The sequence below is a fragment of the Schistocerca gregaria genome, chromosome 5, assembly GCF_023897955.1.
Source record: "Schistocerca gregaria isolate iqSchGreg1 chromosome 5, iqSchGreg1.2, whole genome shotgun sequence".
In the NCBI taxonomy this organism is placed as follows: Eukaryota; Metazoa; Arthropoda; class Insecta; order Orthoptera; family Acrididae; genus Schistocerca; species Schistocerca gregaria.
Window position 1 is genome coordinate 254,601,354 of NC_064924.1, and position 19,656 is coordinate 254,621,009.

Consider the following 19,656-nt stretch of genomic DNA (forward strand, 5'->3'; position numbering starts at 1 on the left):
GTGAAAGAAGACGAAGTAAATATTCCCGAATTCGAAACCAGAACAGCTGTTGAATGAGTGACAAAGGTAGGTATCTTATGTGTTGCGAACCGATTCAAATTGCTTAAAAAGGGCAAGTCTTCTGGTCGAGATGGTATACCAACCACGTTCCTTTCAGAGTATGCAGACACAATAGCGCCTTTCTTAGCAATCATATACAACCGCTCACGTGACGAAAGATCTGTTCCTAAAGACTGGAAAGTACCACAGATCACACAAATATTCAAGAAAGGAAATAGGAGTAACCCATTGAATTACAGACCCTTATCACTGACCTCAATTTGCGGTAGGACTTTGTAGCATATACTGTACTCTGACATTATGAATCACCTTGAAGAAAATGACTTATTGATACATAACCAACACGGATTCAGAAAAATATTGTTCTTGTGCAACATAGCTAGCTCTTTATTCCCATAAAGTAATGAGTGCTGTCGACAAGGAATCTCAGATCTATTCCATATTCCTAGATTTCCAGAAGGCTTCGATACTGTTCCTCACAAGTGACTATTAATTAAATTGCGTGCATATGGAGTATTGTCTCAGTTGTGTGATTGGATTCGAGATTTCCTCTCAGAGGTGTCACAGTTTGTAGTGATAGACTGTAAATTAAAAAGAAGAAAAGAAGTGATATCTGGCGTTTCGCAAGGTGGTGTCATGGGCCCTCTCCTCTTCCTGATTTACATAAATGATCTATGTGATTATCTGAGCAGCCCCCTAAGAATGTTTGTAGATGACGCTGTAATTTACTGCTTAGTAAAATCATCAAACGATCAATTCCAATTTGCAAAATGTTCTAGAGAGATTTTCTGTATGGTGCAAAAAGTGGCAATTGGCACTAAACAAAGAAAAGTGTGAGGTCATACACATGGGTACTAAAAGAAATCCGATAAATTTTGGGTATATGATAAATCACACAAATCTAAGGGCTGTCAATTCGACTAAATACCTAGGAATTACAATTACGAGCAACTTAAATTGGAAAGACCACATAGATCATATTGTGGGGAAGGCGAAAGAGACTGCGCTTCGTTGGCAGAACACTTAGAAGATGCGACAAACCCACTAAAGAGACAGCCTACATTACAGTTGTCCGTCCTCTGCTGGAATATTGCTGCGCGGTGTGGGATCCGTTCCAGGTAGGATTGACGAAGGACAATCTAAAAGTGCAAAAAGTGCAGTTTTATGCTATCGCGCAATAGGGGTGAGTGTGTCACTGATATGATATGTGGGCAGTCACTGAAACAAAGGTGGTTTACTTTGCGGCGAAATCTATTTAGGAAATTTCAATCAACTCTCTCTCCCAAATGCGAAAATATTTTTTTGACACCCACCTACATAGGGAGAAATGATCATCATAATGAAAAAGGGTAATCAGAGCTCGAACGGAAAGATTCAGGTGTTTCTTTTCCCCATATGCCATTCAAGAGTGGAATGGTAGAGAAGTAGCATGAAAATGGTTCGATGAACCCTCTGCCAAGCACTTAAGTGTGAATTGCAGAGTAGCCATGTAGATGTAGATGTAGGTTTTTAAACTTTTTGCGACAAGATTTGTACTGTAAGGAGCCTACTTTACAGATGAAAATTCTCTCTCTGTTGCATTTCCCCTGTGATAAATGAGATTAATTTTTAACAGAATGAGCATCCTGTAAAAGAATTTTCTTACCTTTCACGTATCTTGATCTTTGACTGTGGTATGAAAAATACTTCGATTAATCATTAGGATAACAATACTTCCCTTTAACATTAACCACTCCATTAAGCTCTTTTTCTATCACTTGATAATGTTTTGTCCAACACTAAAACTGTTTTCCATATTTTCCACTTCATTTTGAGTACTCCAGTACAATAGAAATATGTGGAAAAACGAAAGTATTTCTGGCAGATAGATGGTGTCCCTTACTAAAATCCTTACGTATTCAACATTTGCACTGTTTCCGGTATGGTATCAATTACTTCACAGTCATTCCCAATTAATTTCAGATCTATGGCTATCTCATAAAATAATAGTTGTGAACTATTGCTGTATATTGCATATATATGTAATAAGACCTACATAAATATAAACTACTGTATGTGCCACTGAAGAAGAGAAAACATAACTTGCATCACACCTTTAATTCACATTTGAACTGCACATTACTTTGCAAATAAGTACAGAATAAGTTATTTGCGAGCCCTGAAATACAACATCCTGAGGCAATACAAAAGAATAACAAAAATGTCAAGTTTATCTTTGCATATCATGTAACTTTAAAATCATAACACAGCATAGCAACAAGCCATATTTGCAAAGTTCACCAGCTTTGGCAGATGACACTATTGCTACTCTTGGCAAATTTTCAAAGTTAACCCAGTACTGTTGCACATCAAGTAAACTGATGTCTCCATTATTGTGTGTTAATGTGAAAACAGTCCTCACATAGATCTGTAACTAACTAGTAACTAAAATCTTTAAATTTTTATGTGCCACCATTATGAACACTGTTTTAAACACAGAGCACAAACAGAAAAAACACTGAAATCTGGCATGCATTTCTAATGTCAAATGTGTGTTGAATATAACTTGGCACAGAAATGCTATCTTTTCTTGTAATGCTCCAAATATTAAACAATGCACATATTCCTCACAAAACTTTGGTGCCTAATGTTGATATGTAAATTTCAGCTTTGACCAGCAGTAGTAACTGTCTCAGAATTAGTCAGCCAAAAGTAACATCACCCTGCCAAACCAAGTTTGTCGTGAGACCTTTAGATTGCAAAGCTGCTGGTGGCACTCTTATGTATAAGGAGCAGTCAAATGAAAAAAGAGACAGATGGGAAAAACAATGAGCAAATTGTTTATTATTTCAAAGTACTCACTGTAATACATTTATCTCACTGTGACACAAGACAGGCAATACCTTTGTAGAAAAATGTTTCCGTCTGCCCATAAAACCACCATTGTACTCAAGTGTGCACTTACTCATCTGAAGCAAATGTACAGCTAAAAGTATTTTCTTCAGGGCTCCAAAAATACAAAAATTCCATGGGGAGAGATTGGGACTATATGGTAGTTGTGTAAGGGCTTCCCAGCAAAACTTCTAAAGTGTACTCCAAACCACCTTGGAAACATGTGGGCAGGCATTTTGTTTCGATTATGTGGCAGAAGTTTCAGCTGGAAAGTCCTTACACATCCTCCACACAGTCCTGATCTCTTCCCACGTGATTTCCAAATTTTTTAAAGCCTTTAAAAAGAAAGAGACAGAGAGAGAGAGAGAGAGAGAGAGAGAGAGAGAGAGAGAGAGAGAGAGATCTGCTTCAGATGAAGAGGTGCACACCCGGGTACAATCATAGTTCTGAAGGGAACTGAAAACTTTTTTTCCATAAAGGCAATGGCTTTGTTGCCTTACAGTGGGATAAATGTATTAATAGTTATGGCAATTACTTTTAAAATAATGTACAGTTTACTTACTTTCTTCAGATGTCTCAATTAGCATATTAATAAAACTGAAAAATGTTGCTAACCTTTTGGACAAGGTCTTTTTTCAGAGCTTATTAAGAATGTGCGACACCCCCCCCCCCCCCTCCACCTCCCTTGCCTCTCACCTCCACATAGGTATATCGTAATTGGGGACCACCTCACTATACAGTGCTGTAGAATGATTTGTATTTACTCTTTTCATTATTCCCTAATATATTATCTTTTCCCAAATAATTATAAATTCTCTCACAAATGTCTTGAATTCTTTTTAAAAGTTGTTTATAAAAATGAGGTAGGTAAGCAATCCATTACTATTCTTATCTCACTTTTGTGACGTGGCTTGACAACAGCTGCTGCTTTAATTTGAAAAGGAAGCAAAGGAGGGGAAAGCAAATACACCACAATATTAACATGCAAAAATACTCTATTCCAATTAATTTTATATGAACAAACTAATGCAACCAATGTGGCAGTAACATATGAAGCGTTTTCTTTGTATCAAGTTACATGTTCAATACTAACTAAGAATAGTCTTGGTAAAAGAACTGACAGCACCATAGTATTAGTATTGATCAAGATGCACTAAAAATATCACAAAGGCGAGAATGCACTGATGATTATATACTTTTGTGCTGCAGTGTACATGAAAAACTTAGTTACATGTGTTTCTTCCAATTCAGCACACTTTTCAACATTCAAAAGAGTACAAACTAGTTCAATATGAATTTTAATGATGTGTCTGAAAATACTGTAACATCAAACTATTACAGCAAACATCTTTCTACAAACACATTAAAGTCAGAAAAAGGAAACTAACTACCAATATCAAGGATCACATTTTGGAATGGTCATTTTACTGTGTATATTACTGCATTTATTGACAGACACTACAATATCATACCCATTTTAATTATTTTGCATGTCTGTAAAAATCACAAAGAACACACAAACACAAAAAAATCATCTTTATTTAGTAATTTGTCAGTCAACCTCTCTCAGTGCAAGTGCCAAAGGAATGTTAAACATTTATAGAAATAGTTAGTTCACCCAGTTTTAACTTTAAGAACACCTATCCTCCTCAAATAGCGAACAATGAAAGGAGCTGCTGTTAGTGTTATGCCAATTCTCACAGGAGCACAAACTTTATGAACAGCATAGGCCATGACAAAAGTGCTAGCCCCTGCAGCGACATCGCTAGCACCAAATGTCCGAAGCAAGGCCGCAACATCTAGTCCGCTGGATTAAAGAAACAATATTTTAGTATAAGTAATAATAATAATAATAATAATAATAACAGCAAAGTTTTCTGTGAACATGGAAAATTATAATAAGCAATTATTTTCAATAACAAACAGAAAGACATATCTAAACTGAAACTATTTTATTATTTCAACAAGTGTACAATAAACATGTCTGACAAGTATGAGATGTAAGCAGGCATGAACCATGTTTTAGAACTTTATCACAAGTGATTCATCTTAATACTTATGTTTTCATTAAAGTGTCCCCTCCAAGCTTTTGATTTGACCTGTAATGAATTCTGTTTAAGTTTACATAATGTTTGGCACAGATGCTCTTTCAATTAGAAGTTTTATGAGAGCAGAAGTTTTGTAGCCTAGCAAAAACACAGTGTTGATATCAGTAAAACGAAGTTTTTGTGATCTGAGTACACTGCTACAGATGTAACTCTCTTCTATATTATGGAGTGAAGCAAGTGTAACTAATATACATGATTTGAGGAAGAATTTTACAGAGGGAGATCAGCAATTTACGTCTCTCACTTTTTGGGGGCTTTTATTTATCTGTTTTGCATAGCAGAGTTTGAAGTAGCACACTGCACCAGGGCATCAGAGAACAACAGAAAACATCGGAAAAAAGAATGTTGTTCTTCAAAGTAATGTTTTCATACAAGTAATGTTCCATGTTGAGTAATGTTGTAACCCAAGAAGTTATTGTACAAGGGGCAACCAAATGAAAATGGACAGAGGGAAAAACGAAGGTAAACTGTTTATTATTTCAAAAGTAATTGCCCTAAGAAAGTAAACTGTTCATAATTTCAAAAGTAATTGCCCTAAGAAAGTAAGCTGTTCGTAATTTCAAAAGTAATTGCCCTAACTGTTACGACAATGTGAGACAAGACGGTCAATGTCTTCATGGAAAAATGAAGGTTGTACCCGGACATGTACCTCTCCATCTGAAGGCCATGTATATCTGTCTTAAGGGCTTGAAAAATATGTAAATTGTATAGGGAAAGGTCAGGGCTCTATGGAGGATATGTAAGGGCTTCCTAGACTAACTTCTGCAGCTTACTCGAAACAACCTTGGCAACATGTGGGAGGGTATTCTCCTGGCAGGAAGTTTGGAATATGCAGCAGAAGATCTGCTGGGAAGCCCTTCTACATCCTCCATACAGTTCTGATGTCTTCCCAGCAAGTTTCCATGTTTTCAGAGTGCTGAGGCAAGACATTCATGTTTGTCAATATTCTTCAAAAAAAGAGCTGATGTCTGGATACAACCATGGTTTTGTAGGCAACCACCAACATTTTTACTTGAAGGCATCGACCACTTGTCTCACAGTGAGAGAAATATTTGGGAAGTGTTCTGTAAGTAATGCAACACATTTTTTTTTCTCAGCTAGTTTTGGTTGGGGTGGGGAGTGAAAGATGTGGCACATCTGGAAATAATCCCACTTCAACCCCTATAGTTTCATGAAGTTCTGATAGCTGGCAATACTATACACAGTCTTCAAAATGACATCTGTAATGGAAGTGTGTTCCAAACAGAGAGCTCTCACTCAGTTTCTTTGGCAAAAAAACAAAGCATTGCAGATATTCATAGGCAACAACAAAATGTCTACAGAGATCTGGCAGTCAGCAAAAGCACAGTGAGTCATTGGATGAGGTGTCTCAACATCACAACAAGGTTGCACAAACATGTCCAATCTCCAACGTGTCAGTGGCCGCGCACAGCTGTGATTCCTGCAATGTTAGAATGTGCAGACACACATTCAAGGTGACGGATGGATCACAGTCAAACACCTTGTTGCCCAACTGGACATCCCTGCTGGTAGTGTGGACACACTCGTCCACTGACTCCAACGTCAAACTGTAGAGTGGTACCATGCGAGCATACAGGACTTCCCAAGTAAGGTGGCCTACGGCTGTCACTTCGAATGAAGATTATGTTGAACAATAAAGTTTTGTAGCCAAAAGAATGGAGAATAATATGGTTTATTGAAATCTTAGGTAAAACCAATCTACTTTCAGCAAAAAAGTGCTGCATTACTTACTGTATGCACTCATTAACAGTTATGGTGATTGTTTTCAAAATAATAAACAGTTTACTTACTTTTTTTCATCTATCTGATTTTCATTTGACTGCCTCTTATATATTGGGATGCAATACATGGAACTGGTGACAGAATAAATACTACTTGTTCATTTATAGAACCTTGAAATGTTAGTGAAGCTTATCTGTTACCAGCTCAAACACAACTGCATTGGAAAGAAGTTTGTTTGGACTGCATCAGCATGGTCAGAATGTAATTTAATTTCAGGTACTGAAGTTCACAGGGAAAGAAGATAGCCAACTCTAATCTGAACACACTAAAATTTGAACATTTAAAAGTGGAACATTGCAAGTCTTTAAACTCTTACTGAAACTCTTCTAAATGAGCCAAGACAAATGGCACACTTAGATGGTCCAAAAGTAGCATAATAAGACACATATTGCACGGAGCCAAGAGTCAGCAGATAGACGTGACAACTGACAATGGTTCAGCAGCAGTTGAAGAACAAAGAGCGACTGTAATAAGTGTAATGGGAATGGCAGGTACAGAATGATGTACAAAGCTGAAGTAGTATGTAGAAATGCTATGACTAGAAGAAATGTATGCGAGAACCTGCAACACATGAGCTTGAAATTTTTATGATGATGTGTGACTTTAGAAATAGGAATTTAATCTTACTCGCAGACGAATAAGATGGCAAGAGATATTCATAAATGTTAAAAATGAATAGTATCAATAAAAGTATTTTTTTAAATCTGTGAATATTAATATTTCTGTTACTACCAATAACTTTATAATGTAATTGAATAGAAAAACTTCCACATGGGAAAAATATATTAAAAACAAAGATTCCAAGACTTACAAAGTGGGAAAGCGCCGGTAGACAGGCACAATGAAATAACACACAAACACACACACAAAATTTCTAGCTTTCGCAACCAACAGTTGCTTCTTCACGAAAGAGGGAAGGAGAGGGAAAGACGAAAGGATGTGGGTTTTAAGGGAGAGGGTAAGTAGTCATTCCAATCCCCGGAGCGGAAAGACTTACCTTAGGGGGGAAAAAGGATAGGTATATACTCGCGTACACACACACACACACACACACACACACACACACACACACACACACACACAAGCAGACACATTTGAAGGCAAAGAGTTTGGGCAGAGATGTCAGTCGAGGTGGAAGTGCAGAGGCAAAGATGACGTTGAATGACAGGTGAGGTACGAGTGGCGGCAACTTGAAGTTAGTGGAGATTGAGGCCTGGTGGATAACGAGAAGAGAGGATATATTGAAGGGCAAGTTCCCATCTCCGGAATTCGCATAGGTTGGTGTTGGTGGGAAGTATCCAGATAACCCGGACGGTGTAACACTGTGCCAAGATGTGCTGGTCGTGCACCAAGGCATGTTTAGCCACAGGGTGATCCTCATTACCAACAAACACTGTCTGCCTGTGTCCATTCATGCGAATGGACAGTCTGTTGCTGGTCATTCCCACATAGGAAGGGACACAGTGTAGGCAGGTCAGTTGGTAAATCACGTGGGTGCTTTCACACGTGGTTCTGCCTTTGATTGTGTACACCTTCCGGGTTACAGGACTGGAGTAGGTGGTGGTGGGAGGGTGCATAGGACAGGTTTTACACCGGGGGCAGTTACAAGGGTAGGAGCCAGAGGGTAGGGTCAAAGATTTACTGTCCTACACTCGTAGTCTCTGCTGGAAATATCACTTTGCCACAAAGAAAAATAATCCTGATCCCACTCCTAATGATCCAACTCCACAAGACACTATCCAAATTGAACCCTGCCTGGAACAGCTCCGCCCTCCATCACAGCGGGACCCACCTACTCTTCCCCAAAATCACCCTCTCGAAACCTTCCAGGAATTTCTCACTTCCAGCCTTGCCTCTCAATTTTTCTTGAAAAACCTTAATCCTACTCCCAACATCACCACAGCCGAAGCCCAGGCTATCCGTGATCTGAAAGCTGACCGATCCTAATCATCATTCTTCCGGCTGACAAGGGCTCCACGACAGTGGTACTTGATCGTCGGGAGTATGTGGCCGAGGGACTGCGTCAGCTTTCAGACAACTCTACATAAAAAGTTTGCCAAGGTAATCACATTCCTGATGTCCAGGCGGAGCTTCAAGGAATCCTCAGAACCTTAGGCCCCCTACAAAACCTTTCACCTGACTCCATCAAACTCCTGACCCCACCGACACCTCGCACTCCTACCTTCTACCTACTTCCTAAAATTCACAAACCCAAACATCCCGGCCGCCCCATTGTAGCTGGTTACCAAGCCCCCACAGAATGTATCTCTGCCTACGTAGATCAACACCTTCAACCCATTACATGCAGTCTCCCATCCTTCATCAAAGACACCAACCACTTTCTCGAATGCCTGGAATCCTTACGCAGTCTGTTACCCCTGGAAACCATCCTTGTAACCATTGATGCCACTTCCCTATACACAAATATCCCCCACGTCCAGGGCCTCGCTGCAATGGAGCACTTCCTTTCACGCCGATCACCTGCCACCCTACCTAAAACCTCTTTCCTCATCACCTTAGCCAGCTTCATCCTGACCCACAACTTCTTCACTTTTGAAGGCCAGACATACCAACAATTAAAGGGAACAGCCATGGGTACCAGGATGGCCCCCTCGTATGCCAACCTATTTATGGGTCGCTTAGAGGAAGCCTTCTTGGTTACCCAAGCCTGCCAACCCAAAGTTTGGTACAGATTTATTGATGACATCTTCATGATCTGGACTCACAGTGAAGAATAACTCCAGAATTTCCTCTCCAACCTCAACTCCTTTGGTTCCATCAGATTCACCTGGTCCTACTCCAAATCCCATGCCACTTTCCTAGACGTTGACCTCCATCTGTCCAATGGCCAGCTGCACACATCCGTCCACATCAAACCCACCAACAAGCAACAGTACCTCCATGATGGCAGCTGCCACCCATTCCATATCAAACGGTCCCTTCCCTACAGCCTAGGCCTTCATGGCAAACGAATCTGCTCCAGTCCTGAATCCCTGAACCATTAAACCAACAACCTGAAAACAGCTTTCGCATCCCGCAACTACCCTCCCGACCTGGTACAGAAGCAAATAATCAGAGCCACTTCCTCATCCCCTCACACCCAGAACCTATCACAGAAGAACCCCAAAAGTGCCCCACTTGTGACAGGATACTTCCCGGGACTGGATCAGACTCTGAATGTGGCTCTCCAGCAGGGATACGACTTCCTAAAATCCTGCCCCGAAATGAGATCCATCCTTCATGAAATCCTCCCCACTCCACTAAGAGTGTCTTTCCGCCATCCACCTGACCTTCGTAACCTCTTGGTTCATCCCTATGAAATCCCCAAACCACCTTCCCTACCCTCTGGATCCTACCCTTGTAACCGCCCCCGGTGTAAAACCTGTCCTATGCACCCTCCCGCCACCACCTACTCCAGTCCTGTAACCCGGAAGGTGTACACAATCAAAGGCAGAGCCATGTGTGAAAGCACCCACGTGATTTACCAACTGACCTGCCTACACTGTGACGCTTTCTATGTGGGAATGACTAGCAACAAACTGTCCATTCGCACGAATGGACACAGGCACACAGTGTTTGTTGGTAATGAGGATCACCCTGTGGCTAAACATGCCTTGGTGCACGGCCAGCACATCTTGGCACAGTATTACACCGTCCGGGTTATCTGGATACTTCCCACCAACACCAACCTATCCGAACTCCGGAGATGGGAACTTGCCCTTCAATATATCCTCTCTTCTCGTTATCCACCAGGCCTCAATCTCCGCTAATTTCAAGTTGCTGCCACTCATACCTCACCTGTCATTCAACGTCATCTTTGCCTCTGCACTTCCACCTCGACTGACATCTCTGCCCAAACTCTTTGCCTTCAAATATGTCTGCTTGTGTGTGTGTGAGTGTGTGTGTGTGTGTGTGTGTGTGTGTGTGTGTGTGTGTGTGTGTGTGTGTACGTGTACGCGAGTATATACCTATCCTTTTTTTCCCCCTAAGGTAAGTCTTTCCGCTTCCGGGATTGGAATGACTCCTTACCCTCTCCTTTAAAACCCACATCCTTTCGTCTTTGCCTCTCCTTCCCTCTTTCCTGAAGAAGCAACCGTTGGTTGCGAAAGCTAGAAATTTTGTGTGTGTGTTTGTGTGTTATTTTATTGTGCCTGTCTACCGGCGCTTTCCCGCTTGGTAAGTCTTGGAATCTTTGTTTTTAATATATTTATAATGTAATTGGATAGATAAAAAAAATCTGCTCACCAAGCAGTGACTGGAGAACACATATACAAAAAAGTTTTTGCATATGCAAGCTTTTGGAGCCAGTGGCTTCTCCTTCCCGAGGAAGGGTTGAAGGGGAAGGAAGATGGCTTAAGGAAAGGGACTGGAGCGGTTTAGGAAATTCAGAAAAGTCACATAGAACACCAGGGCAGGAGAAACTCACTGGAAGGGATGAGAAGGAAAGACTTTTTTTTTTTAAACCTCTCCAGTAATTTTCCTTCACCCCTCTTCCTTCCCCTTCAACATTTCGTCCAGAAGGAGCCACTTCCTGTAAAAGCTTGCATATACAAACTTTTTTTGCGCATGTTCTCCTGCCGCCACTTGATGTGTAGATTTTTTATCGATCCTATTACATTATACTGTCAAAAATTGATATTTTCATTGTTATACCATTAATGCTATGTTATATAAAATTACATCATAAAAGCTGATGTTACGAATAACAATAATAATTGAAGTTTTGGCAACCATGGTTTAATAGATACTTTATGTGGAGGCTATTCAAACTATTAATGGTAATAAGTAAAAATGAAAATTGTCCAACTGATTATCAGGGGCAATTCAGCTTCACATAAATTAGAAAGTAAAACCAATATTACAAAGAACAACAAAGAGAAATGTGGATTCACAAAATGAGAACAACTTCCACAGGCTAAGTATCAGCTGTGGTGGTGAATCCATTTCTTTCCTATTATCCTATAATTAATAGTTTCTACCTGTTTCGTAACCAGAATGAACAAGACTAAAAGTTTTCATGTTTCGAGGCAGTACCTTGCCTTATTATTATACTATTACATTTTGAGTGCCTCATTCTAAAATTTATAGAATTGTCTGACAACATACAAATTTTATAACAAAAAGGCCATAGTTGATGTATCATTGCATTTGTGTTCTACCACGCTGCTCTTCTCTTTACTAGTTTCCACGATCTGCAAACCTAACTTTTGTTGGGAAATACCAGTAATTACTATATGTACATGACTACAATACTACTATTTTCCCAACAATTCACTGCTCAAAAGATATGACAGTGTTCTGTATTCACCCATGGTTGTTGTGGTCACTGTTTTTATTTATATTGTACTAACATATACTGAATTTTTTCTTTGTGGATTCCAACTTGTTTATGTAGACAAAACAATGCTGACTAAGTTAATGATCATTAATGAAGCAAACATGAAGATGATTAGGGTTTGTAAGTGACTGAACAGTGTTTATTAGCCCCTTTATCATCACAATCAACAAGCCAACAGTGCAATTTTGCAAGGAAAGCAGTACAGAGTTGGGTCAACACTTGTGGTGCTGGCACAAGAAATGACTTGGAGAGAATAATAAGCAGAGAATCGGCAATATAAGCATTTGACATACACATGTAAAGGTAGAGAAACTGGAAGATAAAAGCTTCCCTGCAACAAGAACTTTGGCAGGAGATGTACCCCCATGGCTCCTCCTCTACCGTCTGCACTGACACCATGAGAAAACATTATAAAAAAGAAAAGTCTTCAGTGTATTAAGTGTTATATGGAAAAATAACAGATTTCAAGTGTAAGGAGTCATATTCATTTACATGACTGTGTGTGTCTCTTCTTTTGGACATGTCCGAAAGAATTGACACCACGTGGAATCCACAGCTGTGATACATATTATGTAAACTGGAAAGGGAAGTGAAAAGGGGGAAACTCTTCAATCTAATCACACAGCCGGTCTGATATTCCGTAGGTTCTTACTTTGTTTATCAGGCGACAGTGCGGAACTGTATCGAACACCTTCCGGAAGTCAAAGAAAATGGCATCTACCTGGGAGCTTGTATCTAATATTTTCTGGGTCTCATGAACAAATAAAGTGAGTTGGGTCTCACACGATTGCTGTTTCCGGAATCCATGTTGATCCCTACAGAGTAGATTCTGGGTTTCCAGAAATGACATGATACGCGAGCAAAAAACATTTTCTAAAATTCTACAACAGGTCGCTGTCAGAGATATAGGTCTATAGCTTTGCGCATCTGCTCGACAATCCTTCTTGAAGACTGGGACTACGTGTGCTATTTTCCAATCATATGGAACCTTCTGTTCCTCTAAAGACTTGCGGTAGGCTGTTAGAAGGGGGCCAAGTTCTTTCACGTATTCTGTTTAGAATCGAATTGGTATCCCGTCAGGTCCAGTGGACTTTCCTCTGTTGAGTGATTCCAGTTGCTTTTCTATTTCTTGGAGACTTATTTCGATTCAGCCATATTTTCGTTTGCGTGAGGATTTAGAGCAGGAACTGCAATATGGTCTTCGACTGTGAAACAGCTCTGGAAAAAGGTGTTTAGTGTTTCAGCTTTACGCGTGTCATCCTCTGTTTCAAGGCCATCATCATTCCAGAGTGTCTGGATATGATGTTTCGAGCCACTTACTGATTTAATGTAAGACCAGAACTTCCTAGGATTTTCTGTCAAGTCAGTACATTTGAATTTTACTTTCGAATTTACTGAACACTTGACGCATAGCCCTCCTTACCCTAACTTTGACATCATTTAGCTTCTGTTTGTCTGAGAGGTTTTGGCTGCATTTAAACGTGGAGTGAAGCTCTCTTTGCTTTCGCAGTAGTTTCCTAAATTTGTCGTTGAACCCCGGTGGGTTTTTCCCGTCCCTCACAGTTTTACTCGGCACGTACCTGTCTAAAACGCATTTTACGATTGCCTTTAACTTTTTCCATAAACACTCAACATTGTCAGTGTCGGAACAGAAATTTTCGTTTTGATCTGTTAGGTAGTCTGAGATCTGCTTTCTATTACTCTTTCTAAATAGATAAACCTTCCTCCCTTTTTTTATATTCCTATTTACTTCTATATTCAGGGATGCTGCAATGGCCTTATGATCACTGATTCCCTACTCTGCGCTTACAGAGTCGAAAAGTTCAGGTCTGTTTGTTCCCAGTCTATATCTGGTAAATTGAAATCTCCACCTAAGACTATAACATGCTGAGGAAATTTATGTGAAATGTATTCCAGATTTTCTCTCAGTTGTTCTGCTGAGTCAGGAGGTCTGTAATTGGAGCCAATTATTAACCTAGATAGGTTGTTGAGTGTAACCTCCACCCATAATAATTTACAGGAACATCCACTTCACTACAGGATAAACTACTACTAACAACAACAAAGATGCCACCACTGCTTGCATGCAATCTATCCTTTCTAAACACTGTCTGTGCCTTTGTAAAAATTTTGGCAGAATTTCTCTCTGGCTTCAGCCAGCTTTCCGTACCTATAACGATTTCAGCTTTGTGCTTTACATCAGCATTTGAAGTTCCGGTACTTTACCAATGCAGCTTCGACAGTTTACAATTACAATACCGATTGCTACTTGGTCCCAAATGTCCTGACTTTGAGGCTGTTGCCCGAGGCCATCTAACCTAAAAAAACGCCCAGTCCACGCCACACAACCCCTGCTACCCGTGTAGCCACCTGCTGTGTGTTGTGGACTCCTGGCCTATCCAGCGGAACCCGAAACCCCATCACCCTATGGCGCAAGTCGAGGAATCTGCAGCCGGCACGGTCGCACAACCGTCTCAGCCTCTGATTCAGACCCTCCACTCGGCTCTGTACCAAAGGTCCACAGACGGTCCTGTCGACGACGCTAAAGGTGGTGAGCTCTGCTTTCATCCCGCTAGCGAGTCTGGCAGTCTTCACCAAATCAGATACCCGCCGGAAGCCAGGGAGGATTTCCTCCGATCCATAGCGACACACATCATTGGTGCCGATATGAGCGACCACCTGCAGATGGGTGCACCCTGTACCCTTCATGGCATCCGGAAGGACCCTTTCCACATCTGGAATGACTCCCCCTGGTATGCACACGGAGTGCACATTGGTTTTCTTCCCCTCTCTTGCTGCCATATCCCTAAGGGGACCCATTACACGCCTGACGTTGGAGCTCCCAACTACCAGTAAGCCCACCCTCTGTGACTGCCCGGATCTTGCAGACTGAGGGGCAACCTCTGGAACAGGACAAGCAGCCATGTCCAGCCGAAGATCAGTATCATCCGGAGACAGAACCTGAAACTGGTTCGTCAGACTAACTGGAGAGGCCTTCCATTCAGCCCTCCGGAATGTCTTTCGCCCCCTGCCACACCTCGAGACTACCTCCCACTCTACCGCGGGTGAGGGCAGCCTCAATGTGGGCAGTATCCCGGGCAGCCACAGCCGCAGTCCGATCAGGGGATGGACGGGATGAGCTGGCCATCCCCAAGAAACCCCCATCCGGACCCCACAGTGATGCCAATTGGCAACAGCCTCAAGCTGTGTGACAGAAGCCAACACTGCCTGAAGCTGGGAGCGAAGGGATGCCAACTCAGCTCACATCCGAACACAGCAGTCGCAGTCCCTATCCTTGCTAAATACTGTAGTGCAAAGAACGCCTGAACTAATCTACAGAGAGCACAAACAATTCAACACAAAATTTAAACGGTTATTAAAATACAAAATTGTCTAGTAAATGCAGTGATGTTGCTACTTGCGCACTGCTGACACACTGCTCGGCGGCAGAAGGAGACTATGCGATTTTACACTATTCAGGTACTAAAATGCGAAGCTACAACTCTCAAATACTATAATACGCCTGACATTTAGGAATTAAACATTGCAAGTACCCAAAAACATGCAAAGAAATTAAGAATTAAACTGTGTAACAAATAAGTGAGCTAAGAGTATACGACTTGCTGCTGGCAACTGTTTATCCAACGGCGGCAGGGAATGCTCAGCGATTGCTACTTACTGGGCTGTTTCCCTGATTTACGTAAACCAAGGTTGTCCTTGACACTACCAAGAAGGCTCTTGCTTTTGCTTGGAGGATGGAAGATAGTTTTCACTTGGTGTTTACATAAAATGCGTCTAATTTTTCCAGATAAGGCCCCACAAAATGCAACAACAGCCAAGGCCACCGCCTCCTGAGGTTCATCCTCAGTTTCCGCCGGTGCTGCAGGCGTGGGATATAGAGCCTTCCGAATTTGCCCCTTCTTGTAACCGTTCCTCCGAAACATGGTCTTCAGATAGTCCAATTCTTGTTGGAGACTGTCCCTGTCGGAGATGGTGTGAGCTCTGTGTACAAAGTTTTGAGCACACCATTCTTTTGTGCTGGATGGTCGCAGCTATCCGCATGTAGGTACAAATCGGTATGCGTCTTCTTCCTATACACACTGTGGCCCAAAGTGCTGTCAGCTCATCTTCTAATCAAAACATCTAGGATAGGGAGCATCCCATCTGTTTCGATCTCCATGGTGAACTTAATATTCTCGTGTCTGGAGTTGAGATGTATGAGGAAGTCTGCCAGTTTATCTCTTCCTTGTGGCCAGATAACAATGGTATCATCCATATATCTAAAGAAACAGATGGGTTTCTGATGTGCTGATTCAAGAGCTTCCGCCTCGAAATCTTCCATGTACATATTTGCGACAACAGGTGAGAATGGACTCCCCGTGGCTACTCCTTCTGTCTGCTCGTAGTAGCCGGAATCCTTGAGAAGCATCAGAGTCTTCCTCTCGACCCTCTTGGTAGGATTGGTGTCAATCTTGCACTATGCACTGTCACCTAGTAGGCCCCGCATCTTCTCAGCATAATCCTGTCGGGATAGGATCGCTGTTGTGTTGCCCTTGTCTGCAGGTAGTATTACTATGTCTGGATCTTCTCTTAGCTCCCGTATAGTGGCACTCTCCCTGTAGGTAATGTTCGGTTTCATCAGTTTTGTTTTGGTTAGAGCTCTGCAGGTTTCGCAACGAACTTCTTCAGCAGATTCAGGTGGAAGTCAAGCAGCTGTTTGTTCCACTGTGCTAATGATGTCAGCAACGGGTACATCTTTAGGAGTTGGAGCGAAATTCAATCCTTTCTTAAGAACCAAAATAGCGTCATCATCCAGTTCCTTGTTAGTGAGATTGATGATTGGCTTTCCGCTGCCATCAGAAGGTTGTTTCTCCATTATACGTTCAAACTTGGATGCCTGTCGTTTGGCTCGGAGTTGAGTCTGCTGTGGCCCATGTGACATCATCAACCCAATCCCACGTCCAGTGGTTGAACCGGTTGGCCAGTTGTAGATGTAACTGTAGGTTCTTTGTTGGAAGTGTCCAAGCGCCACCGCATGAAGCGAGCTCTCTCTCGTACCGAAGCTAGGGTGGCACGTTTCTTGATACTCCTGGCCGCCGCTGAGTCGATGTGACGCTTGACCTTAGCAAAATTCAGTACCACACGTTCTTCTTGGCACTTCATAAGAAAAACAAAAGAACTCAATAGACAAATTCTCCAATGACGCAGCTTGTCGATCCTTTTCATGCTGTGATACATCTCCTCCCCAAAGAGGTATGTGATGTGATTCTTCAATTTCTCCAGGCATATTTTATGACTAAATAAATCTCAGGTGAACAGCCTGGTATGAGTGTGCATACGACACAATATTTCGGCAATCGGCCACGTTGCCATCATCAGGTGCGCTGATGTAGTGACCGGCGGTGGGGCGGCGCCACGTATATATAGGACAAACCCCCTCCTGCTCCTCCCTCAAGTGCTTCCTATGAGTCCGCGTGGTCTGTGCCCCGCACGCGGTCCAGGTACATCATCCGTTCTCCCGCCGTCTGGGCGCTGCGCCCTAGGTCTCCTCATTCAGGAGGGTCTGCCGGCACCGTTTTCGTTATTCTTCCCTCCTCCTCCGAAGTTGGTACACTCTGGGAAATATCCTTTTTCCTCTTAATCCAGGTGATCACGTGTTCCCACACCTTGCTAAGGTTGTAATCGCTGTCACTATTTAGTTGTGGCTCCTTTACTCTGATCTCTATGGCTTCTTTGATGACACAGTCCCAGTATTTGAAAGTCTCTGTCAGGACTTCGGTTTGGTCATAATCCATGCTGTGGAGTTCCGACAGGCAATGCTCAGAGAATGCCGACTTACTGGGCTGTTGCAGTCTAGTGTGCCGTTGATGTTCTCCGCATCGGTCCTCAATCGTACGAATGGTTTGACTTATGTATACACTACCACACCTGCAAGGTATCTGATAAACCCGATTTACATAAACCAAGGTTGTCCTTGACACTACCAAGAAGCCTCTTGGTTTTGCTTGGAGAATGGAAGATGGTTTTCACTTGGTGTTTACATAAAATGCGTCCAATTTTTCCGGATAAGGCCCCATAAAATGGAATAATATCCAAGGCCGCCGCCTCCTGAGGTTCATCCTCAGTTTCCACCAGTGCTGCAGGTGTGTGGGATGTAGAGCCTTCCTTGTAACCGTTCCACCGAAACACGGTCTTCAGATGGTCCAATTCTTGTTGGAGACTGTCCCTGTCGGAGATGGTGTGAGCTCTTTGTATCAGTTTCAATAATCTGACTTAACAAACATCATACTGAATTAAAAGCTGCTGATTATACAAAAATGACAACAGAGTTCACTGTTGTAGCTACACAAATTCTGCAGATGATTATAGAACAAATATTACTACCCACTGTAACTAAAATGTGTCACTACATAGGTTCTATATGTTACAGCAAGGCAAATTATCAGCTTGCTGCATTCCTACTTTCACTGTTCTGAAATATACATACTGTTAATTATTAGACTAAATAAATTATGATACACGTGTGTGACATGGTTTGACATCATGAAACAATGACTAAGGAAAGGACGTCACTGAATTCCTTTTACACAATAATAACATAAATATATTCATAATAATACACGCGCACGCAGATTATATATACAGGTGGCAGCTGAGCTCCAGGTGAGGAAGTCTGTTAACAATGTTCACTATATATATAATTTTAATTCTGATGAAGTGGTCAGAATAATTTTTCCATAATAAGTGACAGTAAGTTAGAAATTTAATTTTTCAACTGCAAGAAAGTTATTTTATGAGTAAACTATGATTTCTCTCATGTTATTTTGTGATAAATCTACCTCTTTTTCCCTTAGCCACTACTACAGCAATCAGAGAATTTTCACAGTGTCAATGCCTCATTTGCTGTGCAGTATGGCTGTTGTAGCCATAGATTCAAATCTCACTAGAAAATTATTTTTAACATCGGATGTTTTTCACCTCCTCCTCCTCCTCTACTGTAATTTAGAATGATCACAATGAAATTAGATAACCAATTCTAAATAAACCCTCAACTTCGTACTGTAGTGCTGTGTTCAGAAAAAAAGCAGCTTTCCATAACTGTCAGATGACAGTTGAAGTTTGTCAAACTTCAATAAACATTGCCATATTCTCATTTATTAGTTCATAGGTGCTTTTCACATACTTTCTTCACTACTTTTTGAATGATGGAGCCAGCGGAATGGAAACACTGGATGTTTGCACTGGATGTTAGTAGAAGCTGGAATGTAACTTGCACTGCGTAAACTTGCTCGTGTCATTTTCTCAACAGCTTTCTGAGCCTGCTTCTTCAGTCATTTTTGATGTGGATCTTCACTTTATTTGTAGCTTATGTCGCATCTCCAAGAATGTTCATGATTTTGAAATTAATTCTGTTACTCTTTCTGTTTCACTTCCTTTTTTCAGGGATGGTGTTAATGACACCATGTGGCGGTACAC

General features: G+C 41.5%; 1 protein-coding gene across 2 annotated transcripts in view; it reads right to left on the reverse strand.

Moving 5' to 3' along the window:
• Positions 1-3,908: 3,908 nt before the first annotated feature.
• LOC126272635 (uncharacterized) overlaps positions 3,909-19,656 on the reverse strand; it is a 48,711-nt gene continuing 32,963 nt past the window's right edge. For both annotated transcript variants that reach the window (XM_049975608.1, XM_049975610.1), the window contains exon 3: positions 3,909-4,738. In XM_049975608.1, the coding sequence (XP_049831565.1) occupies positions 4,546-4,738 (193 nt within the window). In that variant the 3' untranslated portion in view covers positions 3,909-4,545. The remainder of the gene's footprint in view (positions 4,739-19,656) is intronic.